Source organism: Mercenaria mercenaria, chromosome 7, assembly GCF_021730395.1.
Source record: "Mercenaria mercenaria strain notata chromosome 7, MADL_Memer_1, whole genome shotgun sequence".
Taxonomy (NCBI): domain Eukaryota; kingdom Metazoa; phylum Mollusca; class Bivalvia; order Venerida; family Veneridae; genus Mercenaria; species Mercenaria mercenaria.
The window spans coordinates 86,193,946-86,216,754 of NC_069367.1; the positions used below are offsets into that span (position 1 = coordinate 86,193,946).

The 22,809-nt window shown below is 33.7% G+C and overlaps 1 protein-coding gene across 1 annotated transcript; it reads left to right on the forward strand.

Annotated features, from left to right (window-relative positions):
- The first annotated feature begins 900 nt into the window (after nucleotides 1–900).
- On the forward strand, nucleotides 901–13,889 carry LOC123543344 (WSCD family member CG9164-like). Its single transcript, XM_045329423.2, has 3 exons — nucleotides 901–2,083; nucleotides 6,353–6,610; nucleotides 12,549–13,889. The coding sequence occupies exons 1-3, from the start codon at nucleotides 1,606–1,608 to the stop codon at nucleotides 12,914–12,916; spliced, it is 1,104 nt and encodes a 367-aa protein (XP_045185358.2). The 5' UTR covers nucleotides 901–1,605; the 3' UTR covers nucleotides 12,917–13,889.
- The last annotated feature ends 8,920 nt before the right edge of the window (nucleotides 13,890–22,809 follow it).

Genomic DNA, 22,809 nt, shown 5'->3' on the forward strand with positions numbered 1-22,809 from the left:
ATTCCTTTGCAATATCGCAGCATGGATTTTATAAGCTATTGAAAATAACTTCGTTGATAATGCCAAAGGACTACAGAGTTTGTGACCATAAGCTTTCATTACATGGCACACCATGCCAAAAGCTTTTCCTTTCATATCTACCTCAAATACTTAACGACCAGGTTGTGGATAAATTGCTGAAAACATGTTTCCGAAACAGAAGTGATAAAAATAACATTTCCAGGCTCTTAAACATAAACTATGTAAGGCGGAACATTGGAAACGTTAGTTGCCATTTGCAAAAACCTCGTTTTGAAAAATCACAACACCCACTTACTGCATTAGCAAGTTTTCCAGGTTCTGGAAATTCATTGACAAGGGAAATATTGGAGCAAGTAACAGGTATATATATTTTTAAATTTCTGTTTTTCCTTTTTAGTTAAGGAACTAAATAAAATACATACATCATCTAAATATAATACAAACATATGTTAGTTGTACACAAAACAGATCAGATTAGTATGATGTATTTGTTTTTAATTTGAATATGACACACTTTAAACCCTTTTAAACTAAGAATGAGTTTCCGAGTTGTAATACAGTTCGATATAGACATCCTCGGCAAAACTTTTGCACTTTACAGTTAATGATTTAATAAATAAAGCTGACAATCTTACTATCATTTAAAGAAGTTAAAACAAACCCACTATCTTGAATGACTATGTGCACTGAAAAATAGCCCCTGTTTCTAGGAAAAGCAAGGTATTTCAACTTTTATAAACGCTGTTTTAGATATTGTTACATATCTACTGATTCTCTTCGGTGACCGGAATGTCGTCCATGTATTCTCTGAGAACACCCTGGAGCTTTATCGTGTCCGCGGATCTTCAGTATTTATGGCAGAAACTACATATCTTCAAACGGTAACGACAATAAATTGCAGTAAAAAGACTCGAATATGTGATTGTATATACCCCGGAGTAAGAACATTTGTTTATAGTCATAAAACTATTAAATGAAGAGGCTATCTTAAATTAATAAAATAGCGAGGAACACGTAATGGCGCCAGCTAACAGGTTCACAAACATATCAAACTTAACATTACAGAGCAGTAAGACATAAAATAATTCTAATGCCATCAATGCATGAAAATTGAATTTACTTCTAAACTAAATTTTCTTACATTTCATGTGTAAAATATGATTCCAATTTACTGCAAGTAAATTTGAAGTAAACATGTTCGAAGTATATTTCAAATGCATGTATATCAATATCGGTTCACTGAAGGTGTTGCTTTTACAGTTAAACAAAATATTAACAGTTTAAATATGTAGCTGCAAAGGAGCTTTAATTCAAGTGCTATACTAGATTGTATTTTATGTTTATGTATCTCCCACGTGGTGGAAACATTATTTTTTAATCATCTATATAAAACTGATTTTACATTTATGACAAGAGAAATGTGAAACATTAAATCCTATCTCTGAAAAGAAATATTTATAAGTACAAAATATGTTCTATGTAGAATTGTTTTATTTTGTGGTGTTTTTTTTTTGGCAGTGATTACAATGTGCTCATAATACAAAAATATTCGTTAGTAAATTAAAAACAGTATTGCTAAAATAAATGTTTCCTTTTAAGATCAATTCGTTCCTACGAATGAGGTTATGCCTATTTATTTACATGCTATTGACAATCATCTTTATAGCTTGTACAAGTGCTTATTCCTTTGCAATATCGCAGCATGGATTTTATAAGCTATTGAAAATAACTTCGTTGATAATGCCAAAGGACTACAGAGTTTGTGACCATAAGCTTTCATTACATGGCACACCATGCCAAAAGCTTTTCCTTTCATATCTACCTCAAATACTTAACGACCAGGTTGTGGATAAATTGCTGAAAACATGTTTCCGAAACAGAAGTGATAAAAATAACATTTCCAGGCTCTTAAACATAAACTATGTAAGGCGGAACATTGGAAACGTTAGTTGCCATTTGCAAATACCTCGTTTTGAAAAATCACAACACCCACTTACTGCATTAGCAAGTTTTCCAGGTTCTGGAAATTCATTGACAAGGGAAATATTGGAGCAAGTAACAGGTATATATATTTTTAAATTTCTGTTTTTCCTTTTTAGTTAAGGAACTAAATAAAATGCATACATCATCTAAATATAATACAAACATATGTTAGTTGTACACAAAACAGATCAGATTAGTATGATGTATTTGTTTTTAATTTGAATATGACACACTTTAAACCCTTTTAAACTAAGAATGAGTTTCCGAGTTGTAATACAGTTCGATATAGACATCCTCGGCAAAATTTTTGCACTTTACAGTTAATGATTTAATAAATAAAGCTGACAATCTAACTATCATTTAAAGAAGTTAAAACAAACCCACTATCTTGAATGACTATGTGCACTGAAAAATAGCCCCTGTTTCTAGGAAAAGCAAGGTATTTCAACTTTTATAAACGCTGTTTTAGATATTGTTACATATCTACTGATTCTCTTCGGTGACCGTAATGTCGTCCATGTATTCTCTGAGAACACCCTGGAGCTTTATCGTGTCCGCGGATCTTCAGTATTTATGGCAGAAACTACATATCTTCAAACGGTAACGACAATAAATTGCAGTAAAAAGACTCGAATATGTGATTGTATATACCCCGGAGTAAGAACATTTGTTTATAGTCATAAAACTATTAAATGAAGAGGCTATCTTAAATTAATAAAATAGCGAGGAACACGTAATGGCGCCAGCTAACAGGTTCACAAACATATCAAACTTAACATTAAAGAGCAGTAAGACATAAAATAATTCTAATGCCATCAATGCATGAAAATTGGAATTTACTTCTAAACTAAATTTTCTTACATTTCATGTGTAAAATATGATTCCAATTTACTGCAAGTAAATTTGAAGTAAACATGTTCGAAGTATATTTCAAATGCATGTAAATTTCTTACAACGTAAATTCCAGTAAACTTTTATATCTCACATTTTCTTATTCAACGTAAACTGGGTGAGATTGACCCATGGGGTATCCTCAAACTGGGCACGGGGCCCTAGGGAGACATTCTGAACCATCCGCTCTGGTCTGATACACATTATGTATCAGGGACTCAGATTATACTCAAGGTTATCCTTATTCTGCTACGCAGGGGTTGATGTTTCTGATAATGCTTTTTTTTTCAAATCATAAGAATCACAAAACTGTAAAAGGCGACTGATGATAGGAAATGAAAATTAATAAGATTGACGTAAATGTTTTAAATCCATTTCTTTAATGAATGTTTGATGAATAGATTGATTGATAGACTGACTAATTGACTGATGATTGACCAAAAAATAAGCTATTCTTTAAACGAATAGTTGTGTACTAAGCTTTATTAAGGAAATGGACACTTGAGAAATATGACTGAATGAATAATAAAATCAACGGTTGATTGATACATTGACTGATAGATTGAACGATTCAATTAAATAATGAAGGAATGAATACACTAATAAAAGTTTATAAATAAATCCAAATGAATGAGTAAATGAGTGTACAAATAATGTAAGCATTCTTGTGACAACGAACTAGGAAATATGACAAAGAAATAACTGATAATCAATAAAATGTAAATAAACATTATACAATTATTGCCTTTTGGTGAAGTCGATAGGTCGATAAATCGACGTATCGACAGAACTTAAAAGGCAATTCAATCCAGCTTACTTATAAGTGTAAAATTTGAATACAAATATCTGAAGCATTTGGTGAATTTTCGTTTGAAATTGTGCAAGACGTCGTATTGTTTTGCATTTAATTCAATGACCTTTTCATTTGTGTGAAGACACTCTAAAGTCTAATAAATCATCCGATTGATTTGCCTATCCTTTCAATAAATTTGAGATTATATAAAATTTTGCTTAATAAAATTTCTTTTTATAGAGACATTCTGTCAAATTTTGTCAATGACATTCAACATTTACTTGCATGAAGTTCCACTAAATGCATGTGAATCGTCAGATTTGTTGTCTTTAAATCACAATTAAATCAGACTGGCACACATTTCCTGAATGTGCGACAACCAGTACATGTATCAGTGCACTGACTAAACGAGGAACATAGTCATGTGATTAATAGGTACGATAATATAAAAATTGGTCAACGGGTATGTAATTTATGTCAGTTATAAGTTAACTCTGTGCTGGTGTAATTCTTTGCTGCATATAAGAGAACAAAAGTATTCCAAGTAAATTTTGTGTTAATGCTTCTATCAACCAGCGAATATATATATATATATGTTGCTCTGTTTTGTTCTGTGCTCCAAAAGGACCTTTGTACAAATTTTATTTTCAAAATCTTTTTCTTCCAAGAAATATCAAAATGTGTTATAAAGTTGAAATAAAATAAATGAAAGATAATTTATATGAATTATCGCTTACATCATTGATTAAAAATAGCTGCTATAATCTATACACTACTTACAGATACCGTTTTGTTATTCATTGTATACTTAACAGCGCTTCTGACTTAGTTTTGTTTTTATCTTTGTAAAATATCTACATACTGTAATTGAAAATGTTAATCACTATTAATTTGATTAAAACAAAACAACGTGAACAATTGGACGTGAATTCATTCAGACGTGACTGTTGCAATCAGACAACCCCAAAAAATTAAAAGTCACAATTGAGTGCAAGTTGCTGCTGGTCGCTTTGTTCCAAGAGGTGCCATCGTGGGGTTAAAAGTTAACGGATGTCCCATTTTAAGTACCTGGAGTCGAAAAATTAGTACATAATAATTCGAATTTCATCAATTCGATATATTTGAAGTGCTATCACTGTCATGCTTTATTATAATAAAATAATCATTGAATATTGTGTCCACTGTTCACAATTTGGGAGAGATGAAAACAGTGTGCAAGATGTGAACGTTGTTGTGCTTATTTATGCATTTGTTAGGGAAATAAGTGTAATACATGCTGATATAACTGCTTTTGTAAGATTTGTTTTGTATAGTATATTTTACAGAATCGTACAGAGGGAGTTATAGTACAATATTTTAGTAAATATGCCTCTGTAAATTAAATAGCTACCCACGCATTGTGGTAAATAAATACATAAATGTATGTTTTATAACCATGCTGATTAAAATGTAATCAGCATGGTTATAAAACATACATTTATGTATTTATTAAAGGACTGTTAAAATTGCATACTGTGAAATATATCATTGTAATTCGCAGTGTTTGTGTAATTTGATCATACATTTTTGTAACATTTTAATGATAGGCCAGGCGCGTAGAAAGTTCTGTTTACTATAGCTACATATAATCGACGTTGACGCTTTTTTATTGTCATGATTTGAATTCAAACGCTAATGTTCGCACTGAGAGTATTAGTGTTTACTCAAATCAGACGTCATTCCGACGTGGGAAGCGGAAATAAACAACCTTGAAAGTATGTATAATTGTTTATTATGTATGTAATGCGGTTATTGACTCGCATTGATGATACAGTGCAACCTCTGTAGAGCAACTACCTTTAGGAGGTACAGATATTGACTATTATGTAGAGGTTGTTGTTCTGGAGAGGTAATTCTCTTAGCATATTTTAGCTTAGGAATATTTTGATGATGTTGTTATATAGAGGGTTTTTCTTAAGAGAAGGCCGTTCTGTGTTGTATTGTAATTAGCAATTGTTCAGTTATGAACAAAGTTTTGGCGGAAAGCAACTAAAATTTATAAACTAATCGAACAGAAGCCACAAATTCTTTGGTAATGTGTGTCTTGATCTTCAAGTTGAAAAAACGATGCAAATATGGCCTAGAACTGCTAGAGAACAGCGAAGATAAAGGGAGGAAACAAATAAAAAAATCCACGATTTAACGTTAACGTCAATTTCTGACGCCTTTGATAAAGACCAACCTAAAACGTCATGGTACGCACCCTATTTTAGATGTCCTGTCTGGCATAAGTGTTTCTACTGATTTTAGTATTCTAACCAAACAACATATTATTCGTCAAATTTAATGAAAGAAATTTACAAATATCAAAAAATAAAGCAAACTTAATGAAAGCATCTCAATAATTCAGGACCTAGTTTACGTCGTTGAAATATGATCACTATGCGCGGTCTTCGTCTAAATGACTGTTTTCGAGGAGGCGAAACTCCCGACTGTATGATCATAATCACCTCAAATTTGAAGTGAAGTTACTTGAAAGATTGAAAATCGTAATAGTTTGTTTATTGTATTGTTTTCATTAAAATATATAAAAGCTAAAGCCAATGTCTACGTTTTTTCAGCAGCCCTGTTATGGTTGCAAAAATCAATAAACTCCAGTGTCATTCCTCTTTCTCGTTGCTGTAGGGATTTACACGGGAAGTATATATCCAGATAAATTGGCAAAGTTTACTGGATCACACAGATGCCCTACGGATGGAAGTGTTTTTATTGTAAAAACTCATAGTAGAAATGTCACGGCGACACGGCGTGGATGCAAAAGTATGACGTACTCCCGAGTCATTTATATTCTTCGGAATCAGTTTGACTCTGTAATTGCAGAGTTCAACAGACAACAATTAGGAAAGACAACTTACGCCAGCATGAATGAATTCAAGTCAACAAGTAAGTATTCTGTAGACGGTTAGAGCCTGCTAACATATTTTTCATCTGAAATATATATAGGCACAGCATTTAAAGGTGAATAAAATAAATATGATCAATTCTGGATGTATAACTTGTCTATCTATCTCATTTTACAAACCAATTTCGTCCATTTTGTTTATAACTTGTTCTGCTTTTATCATAGAGTCTTTTACAAAATTGAAATGCGCGGGGCTTACCGTGATATTAAATTCAATGACCAAACCACTAAATAGAAAACACATACTAATCGAAATGACTCAATATATTGATCAAACCACAAAATTACCCACATTTTCTTATCGAAACTTCTAACCCACCAAAAACATTTTGTCAATACCTTTCATAATTAAATAGAATATTTATTAAAGCCCTGACACAATTATCCAAATATGCAATAACATAAACTTGTGCGAAATTATCATTTCAATTATTTCATGACCTCAGCCTATTTCTTTTTCTTTTTGGACAAAAAACACAAAACAGTACATAAAAAGAAGTGCTTTTTTTTATAATACGAGCAAATGCCATTTGTAAACATACTAAGGTGTAGATATTGCCTTTTTACTACTACTGTTTGCAGATCAAATTGCCCCTTCAACATTTTTCAAATCGATCGAGTTGCACGTTTACGTCACAAAAACTGTGAAACTGAAGCTGTTTTTGGAATAACCCTGACTGGTTAACCACGCCTCATCCACAATAAATTAATCATTCGCCTTGTCGTGAAACTTTTTTTCTTTGTCTTGACATCACACAAAGCCCGAGCTCTCAGCCTCTGACTCTATCTTTGAAGTATCGCCGTACTTGCATACATTGTAAAGTACAATAAGGTGATAATAGTTATGTTTTAAAAGTAGAATATAGAATATTTCAACTACTTTCAAATGAAAACAGCGTTTTTTGTTTGTTATGACAATTATTATCGACGAAATTTCCAACCATGCAAGGTATACTAGGTTTTATAAAAAGGTATCATTGAACATTCAAGCTACGTAACGCCTGTAGATCTAATTGTCATATCCATAAAAACAAATTTATTTGATATTCATACTTTTGCAGAGTCTTCCGTAGCTTAACTATCGCAGATCTAACTCAAATATAGATCTAGTTTTTCTTTATTTGGTGGGGTTTACGTGTATGTGAACTTATCTACTATTTATTTGAAGTCGTTAAAACACTATTTCAGTAATTTACATACAGGCAGTTGATAAGCATTGTCTTCGTTCATGTAAAGAACCTGTTATAGACTCATGTAAGTCAAAATAATTCGATGTTAAGTTTGTTTTATATTTGTGACAGTCACTCTAATAGGACTAAAATAATTGAGGATAAATAACAGAACACCGTCATGTAAAGTTATTGTTTTTTTGCTTGCACTTAATGTGTAACGTAAATCGTGTTAAGGGGAATTATGATAACTTTTACATAAACTAATGAGTAATTGAATCCGCCTTCTGATTAGTCTAAATAATGAGAACTCGGGAAGACCGATTTTACATTTTTGATATTTTACGTTGTCTACCTAAAGGGGATATCGACCAGTCAAACAAACTATATTCAACTCTTGGGTACAATTATTTGGACTCCCCTTTGATACATGTAAGTTTTATTTGAATTTATCTCATATTCGCAACAAAATCAGCATTTCAACCCAAATTTAGCGATGGCATTATTTTTTCTAGTGGAGAAAACAATTCGTAACTGTTTCCTAGGATCTCGTCAAATTAGTTAGACTAAGACTCATATTCCATTAGAAATTGCCGACTTTTTTCAACTTAAGAGACATTGTCGGTTCCCGGATTCGAACGTATGCCCTTCATTCAGTGATGAGCGAATCCAACAACTCGAGTAAGGCACATTTTATAATTATGGTGAAAACTAAACACGAGAAGCATTATTTAAAAGAAAATTCAGCAGCAAAAGGTACTGAAATTTAGGCAGAAAAATGCCTGTAATGTATAAGAGGGTATCTTGTTTTCTCATACACACTACGTGTGCATTGTGACAAGATTCATTTAAATTCTAAATGAAGATTACATCTTGTACATCTGGTACTATCCGGTTAAACACCCGTTCCAACTGTATTTATGAGTATTTAAATCGTCATTTCTCGGTCATGCAGCCAATGTAAACAAGTTCATTCAGTATTTTTTACTCGTATCGGAAAGGCGGAGTTACCTGTATAGACAAGATCCAAAAATAGCTTCAGCATCGCTGATTTTGTGACGTAAAGGTACAAGTCTATCGATTTAAGAAAAAGCAAAAGGGCAATTTGATCTGCAAACAGTAGTAATATATGGTCAAATATCAAACAACATTTAGATTTATTCGCAAGATATGACAGCATAAAGAGATTATTTCATTTTTTGTCAACTTACCTTATGTCAGGATTTCTGGTGGTCGGTGCGAGGCGTTACTATCAGTTAGGGATGTAGGATGCACCATCTGACTCTGACTAATCTTTACCTTGAAAAGCACTTAATTATTTCCTTATTTATTTTGGTGTGTGTATTTTTTGTATTTTTATGTTTTCTTTTCTACTGTATATACATTATATACTTGAGCATGGTGACGTACTATTTACACCTAAATCAAACATACACCACAAACATTCTGTCCACAAACATAACTAAATTTGCACCGCTTTTCGTCAAGCTTTATCACATATACGCAGGTATATATGATCAACAAAATATCGCAAGTAATTCAGTACGTGTGCTCGGCCAGCAAACGCTTTAACCAAGAAACATTCAAAACCAAAGAATTAATCTGCAAAACTCAGAGCAAAATATATATTCATAACAACACACAACCAAACTGCAGAAAATCAATTTACACACATCTAAAACACAAAACGGTCCATCAACACACACATCTAAATAACCAACCAAATTATAAACTTAAAATTCACAAAAGAACTAAAAATTCCAACCGCCAACAACCAAAGTATCAACTTCAAACAAAACCACAGTTAAACAACCAAACAATCAAAACTATTTGCCGAGCAAATCAACAATTATGTACAATGAAATGTACGCCACCAATCGCCAACAAATAAATCACGAAACAAATCTTTCCTTCAAAAATCGAGCCATCAATTGACTAACACATTTTATAACTGCATGTACAACATGCGACTTTCTCTCTCTAAAGCTAGACCAAACCTGATAAACTCTCATAAAACTGTGTGGTTTAACGCCGTTTAGCAACAAGCAACAAAGAATTATTCTGATATCCCCCTCACCCCCACCCCCCTGCTCAAGAAAACACTCAACCGTTTTCCAAATATAAAGAATAATTCGACACCAACCCCTCAGGTATCAAGTCTACACAGGTAATCTGCACAGCCTTTACACCGATAATCTGCACAGCACAGACTTTACCTATACCTTTGATAGCTTCGATTCTGAACTTGTAGTTCTGTAAGAACAAGGCCAATCTCATAATGCGACCACTTTCAAGTTTACATTTTTAAATGTAGGTCAAAGGTGCGTGATCAGTTTGCAGTTCAAACCTGTTGTCCATACAAGTACTTGTGAAATTTCTTAATATAGAAAACCTGTAGCTATACATTCCCTCTCTATTACTGAGTAGTTCTTCCCCCATTCTTGCTTGCATAATGCAATAGGAAACAATCCGTCATCGAACCTTTGTAGAAGCGCTGCTCCAATCCCTGTATCCTAAGCATCACACTGCAAGACAAACGGTTTACCGGCGCACGAGTAAATAATTGTTTCAGTGTCCTGAAGGCAGTTTCATGGTCTGGCCTCCAGACTATTTAGTTCGGTTGACATTTCTTTGTAATGTCTGTCTAAGGGGCGGCAATCTCTGCGAAAGATCTTATGAATTTCCTATAATATCCCGCCAAACCAAGGAGTGATATAAGTTGTCTCTCAGCATCACGTATCTTGTCGAACTTATCTTCTTCCATTTGCATCATGCCATCACCTGCAACGTGGCCAGTAAAAGTAATACTACCAAATACTACCATACCCAATCATACATTTCGATTGCTTTACTGTTAGTCTTGCCTCCCGTTTACTGGTGAAGATGTTTCTTAACATCGTTACATGTCTCTCCCAGGTTATGGTATATCCAAGGATATCGTCCACGTAGTTATTCCAGCCAACAACTTTCCCATAATTCGATTGAATGTTGCACCAGAATTAACCATCCCAAACGGCATTTTTCTGATTCGGTAACTACTTTCTGGAGTAGACAATGCTGTGAAATGCCTCGACTTTTCTTCTATTGGTATCTGCCCATAACCTTTAGTCAGGTCTATCTTTGTAAAGTATTTATCTTCTTGCAACTTCACCTAGTGTCCTCTACGTTACCCATAGGTTCCGTGTTGAACCTCTTGATAGGATTTGTACGTCTGAAGTCTATTTAAAAGCGGTTTGTATTATCTTTCTACCTCACAAGAACAATCGGGGAGTTATAATCAGAATTTGCTGGTTCTATGACTCCAGCCTCTAACATAACTTCGTCTTTAACGTCTTTTCGCTTGGTATAAGGGATAGTGTACTGTCTAACACGTATGGATGCCTCGTCAGTCAATTCAGTCTTATGTTTTTCAAGGTTAGTTGTATCAGGTACCTCTGTGAATATATCTTTAAATTCGTCAAGCAGAGCATACACTTCTGCTGTCTGCTCTCTCGACAACTGCTCATTTACAAAGAACTCATTATACGTCTCTGTACCACTAGTATTTACTAAGTTCAGTAAACTCTCAACTACACCATTTTCACTTTTATTCTCTGTTTCTATAACTGCTAGACTTGCAAAGACCTTATCTTCTCTCTCCTTGTATTTCTTCTAAAGGTTTATATGGTAAGAACCTTCTCTTCCGCCTATTTTTACTTTATAATCAAATCTGTTTACAACTTCAGCTACTTCAGATGGAGCCTTCCACTGCAACATGAGTTTGTTGTGAGATATAGGCAGGAGGACTAGAACTTTGTGTCCTTGCTCGAGACATCGTGTTCTTGCCTTTTTATCATAGTGATGCTTGTATTCTACTTGTGCATTACAGAGGCTCTCCCTTGCAAGTATGCACGTTTCTTCTAATCTTTTCCGTAGATCTAGCACGTTTTGATACGTGTTCCTTGTTTCTGGAACTTGTCTTTCTGTCCAAAGTTCCTTCAGTGGGTTAGGGTTAGGGTTAGAGAACCAGACAGTCTGGTTCTTAAACGTGCCCAGTGTATAGCACTGAGACACGCAGGGATTGAATGGAATCCTGACCAGTACACCTCTGGTTGGGTGGGAAACACTGAAAAGCGTTTCTGAAAATTCCCGAGTAGCTGCTGGGGATCAAGCCACCGACCTCAGGATTGGAAGGCCAGTGTGTGCAAAGAGTGGACCGTTCGTGCCGCTATGTATTGCTTTATATATCGATTTTTTTAGAAATACAACTTCTAAGATAAAATAATAATACAAATTTAAGTCGTAGTAAGAACTGATGAAGTGCCAAATTAGATATTGATGTCAGGAAAGGACTTGTACGTTATTTGGCTATCCCAGGTATACCTGATCACTACTTTTTATTATCCGTAATAATTTTGTGCATTCAACTGACTACTAAAAGGGTCTTGCTGGTACAAACATGTATCGTTTTTTATGTTACTTCTAACTTTTAGTCTACATTTTATGTAATTTTATTATAGAGCATATACCTATATAAAATTGAATGGAATTAAATTGAATGATACATTACATTTATGATTGTACTTGCTAACGAAGGGGTGGTCAACGAGATAATTTACACAATTGAAACACCAAAATATTTCAGATTTAGAAGCGTAGTTTTGTGTTGCTAAATCAATTTCAAAGTTATTATATCTATAAAAATAAAGCTAATTTATGACCTTTCAAAAGAGTCAGTGAATTGTGATGCCACATTGTCTTTTCTTTTCAGAATGGGAAAGATTTGTAAAGGCGTATGCTATGAGCTGGCAAATGTCGGTACTTTTCTGGTTAAAAAGATATACGGGTTCTTTATATGTTCTAGTTTACGAAAATTTGATATCAAACATTATGTTTGAAATTTACGAATTATCCAAATTTATTAATATTCCTATGAGTTTAAAGTCACTTTACTGCATTTCAATTAATAACTATGACACGTATTTCAGAAAATATAAGCCAAAATGGTTAGTTAGAGAAATATTGTATAACAACACTTTGAAGGCTGATGTAAATAAAGTAATAAAGGCAGTTTTACATGACCTCAATACAAACATACACATATCGAACAGTCTAAGACTTTACATTCTTCTTCAATGACAATGCCAATTTCAACGCAATAAATAGAGAATAACAGGTTACTGTCTTTTGAGAAAGGGTTTCTCAGACGAGGCTAGACATTGTCCTGGAAGGAGCGAGGCTTGCCTATTTATCATGCCATGATTTATTAACAACTTTTATCCTACCATTATGCGAAATAAAGTGCAAAAATAGTGGTGGACCAAATTTTGCTGTTTTGCCGGACTTCATTTTTTTTCTTCAAAATGACGCCATCTTGTTTTTTAGAATAATTGCTAAAAGACTTTTACGCCAATATTTTTATAAACGCGCTCTTAATAGGTACGTGAGACCATGTCACAAATGTATAGCGTATGCCTACCATATTTGCAATTACCACAAAAATGTTTTTATAACGGAAGCGCTCGTAGAAAACGGAAAATGACTCATGCAAAGCGTTTACTCAGGATTTTAGCTCTATACACTTACATCATGGAATATTGCATCTGGAATGGACTATCATGGAATAAAATCAACGATAGATGAAACGGTACTGCCTATTTTTTTCTGCCAAGCGGCGTTATGGCGTGTGTATTTAATTCACTTCAAACGTTTGCTTGGTGAGAATCGGTATCCGTCTAGTAACTGAATTAAGGATAAAATTTCACTTGGGAACAAATTGAAATTATTCTTTTGTGTTTAGCAAAACAGAGATGTGGTCAAAAAACACAAGGTTAGCATTTGTTGTTTTTTCCCGCTTTTTTAAATTTTGGGATTTTAAAGACCTACATCAGTGTCGTATGAGGGCGTAATAATTTTTAAATGCAAAATGGACACAATCTGATGTCCTTGGATTTAATCACAGGTTTAAACAGTGTAAAGTGTTCTCAAGTCACTGACCTGAAAAAGCCTGCTTTTTCTCAGACAGGCTTTATCAGGCAGTTGTTATAGTAATGACATGATAAATTGTTGTCTTCAGTTATTACGAACGATTTTTGTTAAGGATGGAAGGCTACAATATATTGTAACGAAAGCTTCAAAATTACCAAATTAATCATACTTTACTAGTAAAGTAATATGTTATAACAAATTTGACATAAAGCACGGTGTGCAAATTGTTAAACGGACATGTCTACCTTCAGACCATTCATTTATAAATAAACTAGTAATATTAGACCAAGTATTTTAACTGGCAGAAAACCTCTTCTGTGAAAGTTGCATTTCGTTTTACTATCTTTTAAAACACTATGCTCTACGGAGCTAACGATTGTAGTGAAAAGATCTTTTACATCTTCTGTACGTTTGCCGTTATCATAATATCATGTTATCTTTAAATATTTCAGTCTATAAAAGTCTGTATGTTCAGTGACATTGATTATGTTTCCACATACAGTCTTCAAGAAACTTGAGATAAGTCATTTGTCATAGTCAATTAGGCAGTTTTGTTTGTATAAAGCATTGCCTCTCGTTGACTTTTCATGAATACCCAACTGCAACAATGTAGATACACTGGTGTCATTCAGGTAAGTCGAGATAATTATTTCATTTCACGTCTTGCCGTGATTGAAAGTAGACATGAATATGAATTAAGACTAAGTTTTCGGTTCATATATAAAACGTTATCTACTCATTTTATATATAACTTTCATTAAAAGTGAGAGAACAGAAGTTTTGATTTGAAAGTAAAGCAAACACACTCACATTTTCATTTGTGCTATATTACACATGTTAAAGCAGGTTCGTTCTGTTTTAATGTGTTTTAGGGATATTCAAAGTAATAGTACATCGAGATTAAAGTTTAAAATTGTAGCTGATTACAAATATGAATATATCAACAAAGACAGGACCTGAAACTTTATTATAACGTTGAGGTTTGAAAGATTTCTATGCAATCCATGCTGGCTACAATGATGTTTAGAGAAGAAACCCGCATTGATTCTAAATATATTGGCGATCCAATGCAGTCAATATTATTCCTAGTCCACTAGGTTTCAGATCGTCAAAAATTCCAAATGTCGTTGTGTTGTTCCATACAAGTTCAAAATATTCAATGATAGACGTTTCTGTACTATTTGTCCGAAACTGTGTAATGAATTGCAGTTAGCATTACGCAAAAGTGAATCACTTGATACATTCAAACAAAATCTCAAGACACTGTTTTTAGAGTCTTTGTGCCATTGCTTTAATTTTTTAAAGTTTTAACTGCGATAACAGCAGGTGTTATTTTTTGTAGTTTTTTTTTTATTTCATCATTTATATTTTCAAGGCGAGTTTCATTAAATGTACAACGCCATGGCCATGGAATATGTTATTTTATAGAAATAGGCTTAATCATATTAATCAATTCAGTTTCTGTCACACATGAGGATGATTACTGTGAACAATGGTTTATGCAATGTAGATAAATACATGCATGTAATAAAAGATCAGAGGTCATATATATGACCGCCATTTATGAACATGAAGGTAGCTCACTAAATCACTAAAATGCACGAAAACTGACTAATAAATGATAAGCACAGCCATTGCAAAGTTACCTTATATAATTATATATAAAGGAAAAACCATCCAATGGGTTTCCCCTATATTTATTTTTGTCTACCTACCGGTTTCATTATAACCATCAGGAAAGACATATAAAAATGTGAAGTTGCTACGCAACGTCACATGTGTACAGAGCGTAATATTATGACGTCACCAATATTTGTTCAGTTTTGGTTTGAAAATATCAAAAAATAACAAATATTGATGACGTCAGTATATAACGTTGTGTGCACATGTGTAAACATGTGACGTTGCGTAGAATTTACAGAATAACTAGCTGAACAAATCGTGGAAGTAAAACATTTTGTCACTTACCAACATGTCAGCTCCATTTCTCCAAATAGAAAATAAAATAAATGGAAAATGACGTCATATACTTCCGATAATCACGTGAATTGAAATACCAATATGTAAACCAAAGAGAAAAATACTGGTAGGTAGTGGAAAACATATTAACAAAGTGTCATATGCTCTGGCTACATATATATATATATATAGAGAGAGAGAGATATAAATATCAGTAAAGTCCTTGTGCAAGACTGATAAATTAGAAAAGTTCAATTGCCAGGAAATAGAAAGAGTAGACTTCTGCGTTTTTTCTATTGTTTTAAAATAATTCAATGCAATCGCTTTCAAAGCCGGACATATCTTCAGACAGTTTCATTTGAAATAAAACAATGATGTTATGTCATAACCAAAAAAATACGGGAAATATCTTTAAAAGCCGTTGCGGCAAACTTCACATGAAAGCTCAAAAAATTATATAAGAAGAATAGATTTCAAGAATATTCCTATATACAAACAAAACAAACAAAAAAGTAGGTCACTAGGTCACAATTAAGACTATTCAAGATAAGTATTGAAATCTGTAAACTGTAAACAGGCGATTTAACTCTCGTTGCTGTAGCTTCAAAAACAATAAAATAGGTTAGGGTTAAGAATATTAAAGAGTATTGAAATCTGTTTCAAAAGTTGATGCATGGTCGGAGTAGTGGGGACGACTGGGTGATCGAAGTGGGGTGGAATTACAACTTTGCATTGTGATTAATGTTTATGGAATGTTTAAGGTTTAGTAAAAGAAAAAAAACAAGAATGAAAAAAGAATGTGTTTGAGGTGGTTGTGACTATTGACGATGATGGGTGTGGGTACATAACTTCACATGTTGATAATAAATATTTCCTAATATAAGTCAATGAAAAACAAGGGACCCTTCGTGCGTGCCAGATGCTGATTTTAGTGTTATCATATTTTATTGTACATATATACAGAAACACAAATACAATCACATACATCAAATATGTCATATATAGAAACGGGCTGGGCCAAAAGTTATGACAACTTTATCGAGGGTCCGTCCCACATACTGATCCTAGGGTCATAATTTGAACAGTCTTGGTAGTGAACCACTACTAAATATCTAAGCCCTGAGTTTTATGTTTTGAGACAGGATTATCCACATACAGGTCTATTTAAAACATGTGCTCCCCTATCAACCGGATGAGGCCAATTTTAACCCAAGGTGATAAAGATATTTTGAGCAATCTTTGTAAAGGACTACTATACAATGCTACAAACCAAATTTTAAAGCTCTAGGCCATATGGTTTTGTACAACAAAAAATTCAACGTTTTTCTTATGTAAGTCTATATGTACCATGTGACAACTAGGACGGCGCCATACTTGACCCTAGGGAAATGGTCTGAAAAATCGTGATAGAGGATGATGTAGGTGGTGCTACATATCAAATATCAATTCCCTAGGCTCTGTGGATTTTGGACAAGAAGATTTAAAAATGTTTTTATAATATAGTCTATATAAAGCATGTGATCTCCAGGGCGGGGCCATGTTTGACCCTAGGAGGATAATTTTAACAATCTTGGTAGAGGATCACTTGATGATGCTACATACCAAATATTAAAACCCTAGGCCCATCTTGTTTCGGAATGTCTTCCATATATAAGTATATATAGACCATGTAACCCCGAGGGCGAGGCCATATTTAACCCTAGGAAAATAAGTTGAACAGTTTTGGTACAGGGCTACTAGATGATGCTACATACCAAATATCAAAATATCTGTTTACATAATTGTCCCACTAACTTTATTTTCAATGGAAAAAACGTATTTAGATCTACAAAAAAAATCTGACGTTGACATTTCAAAATACTTTACAGCTTTAATGACACACAAGCTTGCTTCAAAATGAAAAGAAGAAATTTAGTGGATACCGTGCATCTAAGTTTATAATGAAAAAAAAAAAACTGTTAAAATCTTGTGAAGTTTGATTGTTTTGTTCTTTTTATTTAAATCGATATTTTCTAGATAATATAAAACATTATCTTAAAAACTTTTATTTCAAATATAGCTTATCATCACATATATCAGTCAGGAAAATATCAAAACAAAATCTAATCTACTACAATAGATATTTGAAATAACCTACCCCTACCCCATTTTAAATCTTATGTCAAGCACCTCTTTAAGTAGTAAGTATCTGCAAAACTCATATCATACTGTTGTAAAGTAAAGTATTTTTTCTAAGTACTAAAGTTGTGTTAGATGAATGATTCCAATCCGAGGTCATGTGGGATATTTGTATATAAGCTAATGACATTAATCATTTGGTGATTTTATTGAGATTTTCGCAGTATCTATAATCGATTTTCAAACCATTGTTACATGCAATTAAGGTATCCAAATTTTATTCCTTATCTTTTATGTCGAAGAAACTTTTAAGCAACTATAATTATCTCCCCTTACTTATTGCTACGGTATATGTGTCTGCCTGTTTCACAAGTTTTCTGCGTGTACATATGTATATTCTCGAGATGCAGTTTATATAATTTTATAGGGAATCGATCTTACCGATTTTCGTCGCGAAGCGACGAAAATCGGGATCGAATACCACTACGGTAACATACGAGGGTATCCAAACAACACATACTATCCAAATAAAAAAATATGGAGTTCCGGTTTAGACCATGGGCGTGCGACGACCCCGATGAAATTCGGGATATCACGGTCTTCGTTAATGTTAATAAGCGTCCGTTAGATCAGTAGACGAAACGCAATATCCGCACAATAAGATGTCTGCGACTCGAAAGAATATTCAAAGTAAGCTGTTAATTTTGTTGCGTCAGAAGCTAATCAGCCGGTAAGGTGACTACACTGATATAATTTGTGATACAAACATGCTTTATTCAATACTGAGTAGCGTTTTTAAACGGCGACATTTTGAACATTTTTATATTTAGAGTGAGAGTGGATACACGGTTACACTGGCGCCGACATTTTGAAAATTTGAGGAAACAAAAACATTCTCCAACGAGTTCTTCAGCTCGGGGAATGTTAGAATAGATTCACCTTTGTGTCGCTTTTCAGATCGTATTTAATTCCTTTCCGGTACTTTAGTTTCTTGAACTTCTTTGTTACTAAGCCTATATTGAATTTTTAAAATTAAGAAATCCGTGATTTACCTTGCAGGCATGACTGATTAATGGAATTATTTTACTTTTATATAGAATATGACGGCACTCCATTACAGCATGTGCATGGTTGGACCTGTTGACATTTTTAGAAACGTGAGTAACTAACTTTCCATTGTATAATAATAATGAAAACAAACACCCCACCCATAAAAAGCATAGAAATTCCTTATTTTTTACATTTTTATTTATTCATCAATTTGAAATGGGCCTTTTAGATTATTATTTCTTAAGGCTCATGCATGTATACACAGTTAATTCAGTTGAGCTTATGATTCTGCCGATAAGCTAGTGCTCGGCCTAAATATAGCATTAATAGGGAATTGATCGGCTTATAGAAAAAAATATAGATTTTAAACAGGCTGGTAAACATTGCCCGATCGGGCTTTCGACATAAAACTAACATTTTTTGAAAAATAGTAAAGATATTTCTTTCAAACTTGGTTCATCTGTTCATATGACACAAATTAAAATAAAATAACTGGTTGCCTTCAGTTTTGGTAGAATATTTCCCCTTTTCAGATTTTTATGACGCATAATTTTTGAAGTCCAAAAAATTATGTGTAATGCATTACATTAGCTATTGGTGTTTGTTTCATATATTCCACACTCATTTGACACCGTGCAAATTGTCAACAGTCGAGATAGCGTTGATAAGTGCAACTTGGCGCAGACATGCAATACGGCTCGATCTTTCTTTGGAATATATGTAATACTGTTTACATGTCGTACTGATACAACCACATTTTAAAATAAATTCGTATTGATACATCCACATTTTAAAATAAAGTCATATCTGATCCCTAACAAGTTCGTAATTACAAAAATACAGCCCTTATCTGGAGTTCTGAAGCATGCTAGATTAGTTGGTCAGAATTATGAAGGAATTGAATCCAAACTGTTCCATAAATGCAAGAGTTTAAGAGTTAGTCAGAACCATAATCATGCAGAAGATGTAATTACTTTCACAAATCACAGGGCTCAAATTTTGGACTCGCTAAATGCAGGTCAATTTCATGGAATGCAAGTTAAGATAAAAATTTCACCAAATTTATTTTGTAAATACAAATAATAATCAAAATTGTTGCGATTTTTGTTAATGTTTGTAGATTCGCTTTCATTTGAGGATAACAGAAAACACAACATCTTTTTGGTTAGCCATTTTTTGTGAATGGATTACTGATTATAAAGAAATGTAGAGGTCTATCTTATAATTAAATCTAAGAACGCAGGCTATCTTACTAATTCGTACATGTATACAGTTGAATCGCTATTAATAATATTATGTACGAAAATTGCCTTGCCGTATTTCAGCCAGTAGTTAAGTTACGCCATCAATGAGCGTCCCGAATTACTTGAAGGTCATTTTGAGTTATAACTTATAACGCACAAAATTGTACACCAAGGAAAACCGTGCAAACAATATTGATGTTCTAGCATGATTTTTTAGGATATTCTAACATTCTTAATTGAAAGTCTAAATTTGCAAGTAGATTTCAGATTAAGCAACAAGAAAAAAAAAGCTACCTCTAAAATTTGCAGTACGTTGGTCAAAAAAGTTAAATTGAGCTCTGCAAATGCAAACTGAAGCCGCTCACATTACTTTTTGGTCCGATGCATTCAGTTCCTGTTCTCCTAGGAATCCCCAGTCGAGCATGTCCCAAACAATATGATGAAGTATTTTGAGGGTATAGCTAGACCAGTTGTTTTATGGTTCAAAATTCAGCTTTAAGTTCGGGCATGTGAAATTGGTGTCAGGCTTGGAAAATTTTCTATCTGGTTGCCAGCATGGTTAGTTGAAATCTGAATTTTGTACACTGCACACATACTCAAAAACGTTTAAAGTTATACGTTTATGAATCATGACCGTCAGATACCAATAAACAATTGTAGCATTTTGTCGGCTCCTGTGTTCATACTAAACTGAGGAAGGCAGAACAGATTCTTCTAGCTGCTTTACCAGTCTGTTTTTGCCTTTTCATGATACTGAGCAAAGTGAAGGTCATAGACCACCAAGTCAAAAAGGTACCTGGAATTCACTTGGTTAAAGTAATGTTCATACCTGTCAAGACACACGCATTGCACGTGTGCCACACGCATTTCGGCCTTAGATCAAGCTCACATGCTTACTATTCAAGGTCACACGCATGTTAAAGAAATAAAGCAATCAATTGTTTTTTTCGTAGAAAATTATTGAATCAAACATGCAAGGTGACGTTGACACAAGTGTTTTTATACCATACAATACAGCTTTTACATTCACCGGTGCAACATGTTATTTCTACCGCATGAATAAACATCACAAAAAGTAAACATGGAGGGAGACTATTCAAAACCAGATCTATTGTGTGTTAAAAGTCTAAATTTTCTATGTGAGGGCGTTTCCGGCTTTTAAGGATCATTGCCCTCCAGACCCTCGCGGGGAAGCCTTCCCTTCGAACTCCGATCACACTCGTGGCCTTTGTGGAGCCTTGACAGCTATGAATATTTGGCTGTTCTGGCTGGTCAGTCGTGTAAACAAACCTACTCATACAGTGACTTTTCTTTTTTCAAAACTGAAATTTTTAACCGCATTTACTTCGTTTCATTATACATTTTGACAAAATTTGCTACTGTTTTATTTTCATTAAAAAATGTTTATTTAACAAATTTTCTCTCCCGCCATGCCAATGATATAATTGGGGTCATCTTATTGGCATGAAAATTGATAAACTGCAAAAGGATGTTAGCTCTTAGACCTTTGAAATTTCAAAACAGCTGGTCGCCATGTTTTCATAATTTGCTCACCTTTCACTATTTTCCAGGCATCTTGGTCAATATACAGAGTATTGTTGTACTGCTCCAAAGTGCTGTTGACAGACATGAAACCACTTGCTTGCGCTCATAAGGTATTTCTATCTTTCTGTTTTCTTTATTATATAGTTGCAGCTGTGCACCATGGAAGCAGTTTCAATCATTCAAAAGGCATGATATACTGTGTACAAATTAGTATTTGTGTGAACAGACTTTTGCGATTGAGTCAGTGCATAGAATCAAATACCAAGGAACATTAGGCGTAAAAAAAAAATTGTCTGTTTCCTGTATCCTGACCTACCATAAATTTTTGGCCCGACCCTAAATGGACGGTCCGTCCGCCTTTGTCTTTGAGAACATTTTTTTCAACTTTTTTGACAAAAAGTTGCAAACTGCACTTTTTATGCTTTAAACATGGAACATGATGTTATAAATCAACTTAACTGATGCTCTAGAGGCATAACTCCCCTATTGTATTCATTTTTTGACACAAAAATAATTTCCAAAAAGTCTCCCTAAAAATAATTTAAAAAAATCCAAAGAAAAAGTTTTCCGACCTACCTACCCTAAATTTTTTTAGCATGTTACCGGAAACAAATTTTTTTAGACCTTAGTAAAGACTCCCATTTCATTTTCCTGATGATAAAGCATTTCTGGACAAAACCATAGAATATTAAATACATGTATCAAATTTAAACAATTATTAGCTCGATCACCATGTCACAGGGTGACAACATGAGTTGATGTCCGTCATGTGCCAACAAATTTGTAAAAGTCTTCTTCAGACCACTGGGCAGATTTACACCAAACTTCACAGAATGATCATGGGGTGGTCCTCTTTCAAAATTACCCAAAGAATTTAATTCCATACAGAACTCACCGAAAAGAAAAACTTTGAAAATGATTTCTTGTCAGAAATTGTTAGCCGGTGTAATGAAGTATTTCGACCCCCATAGAATAACGACCCCCCGGTCATTATTCTATAGAAAATGTGACTCCTTTCCTGTAAAATATTGACTCCCCTTATAAAAAACCGACTCCCTTTGAAAACTCTATAGAATAACGACCCCCCGGTCATTATTCTATAGAAAAACTGACCCCTCCAAGTAAAAT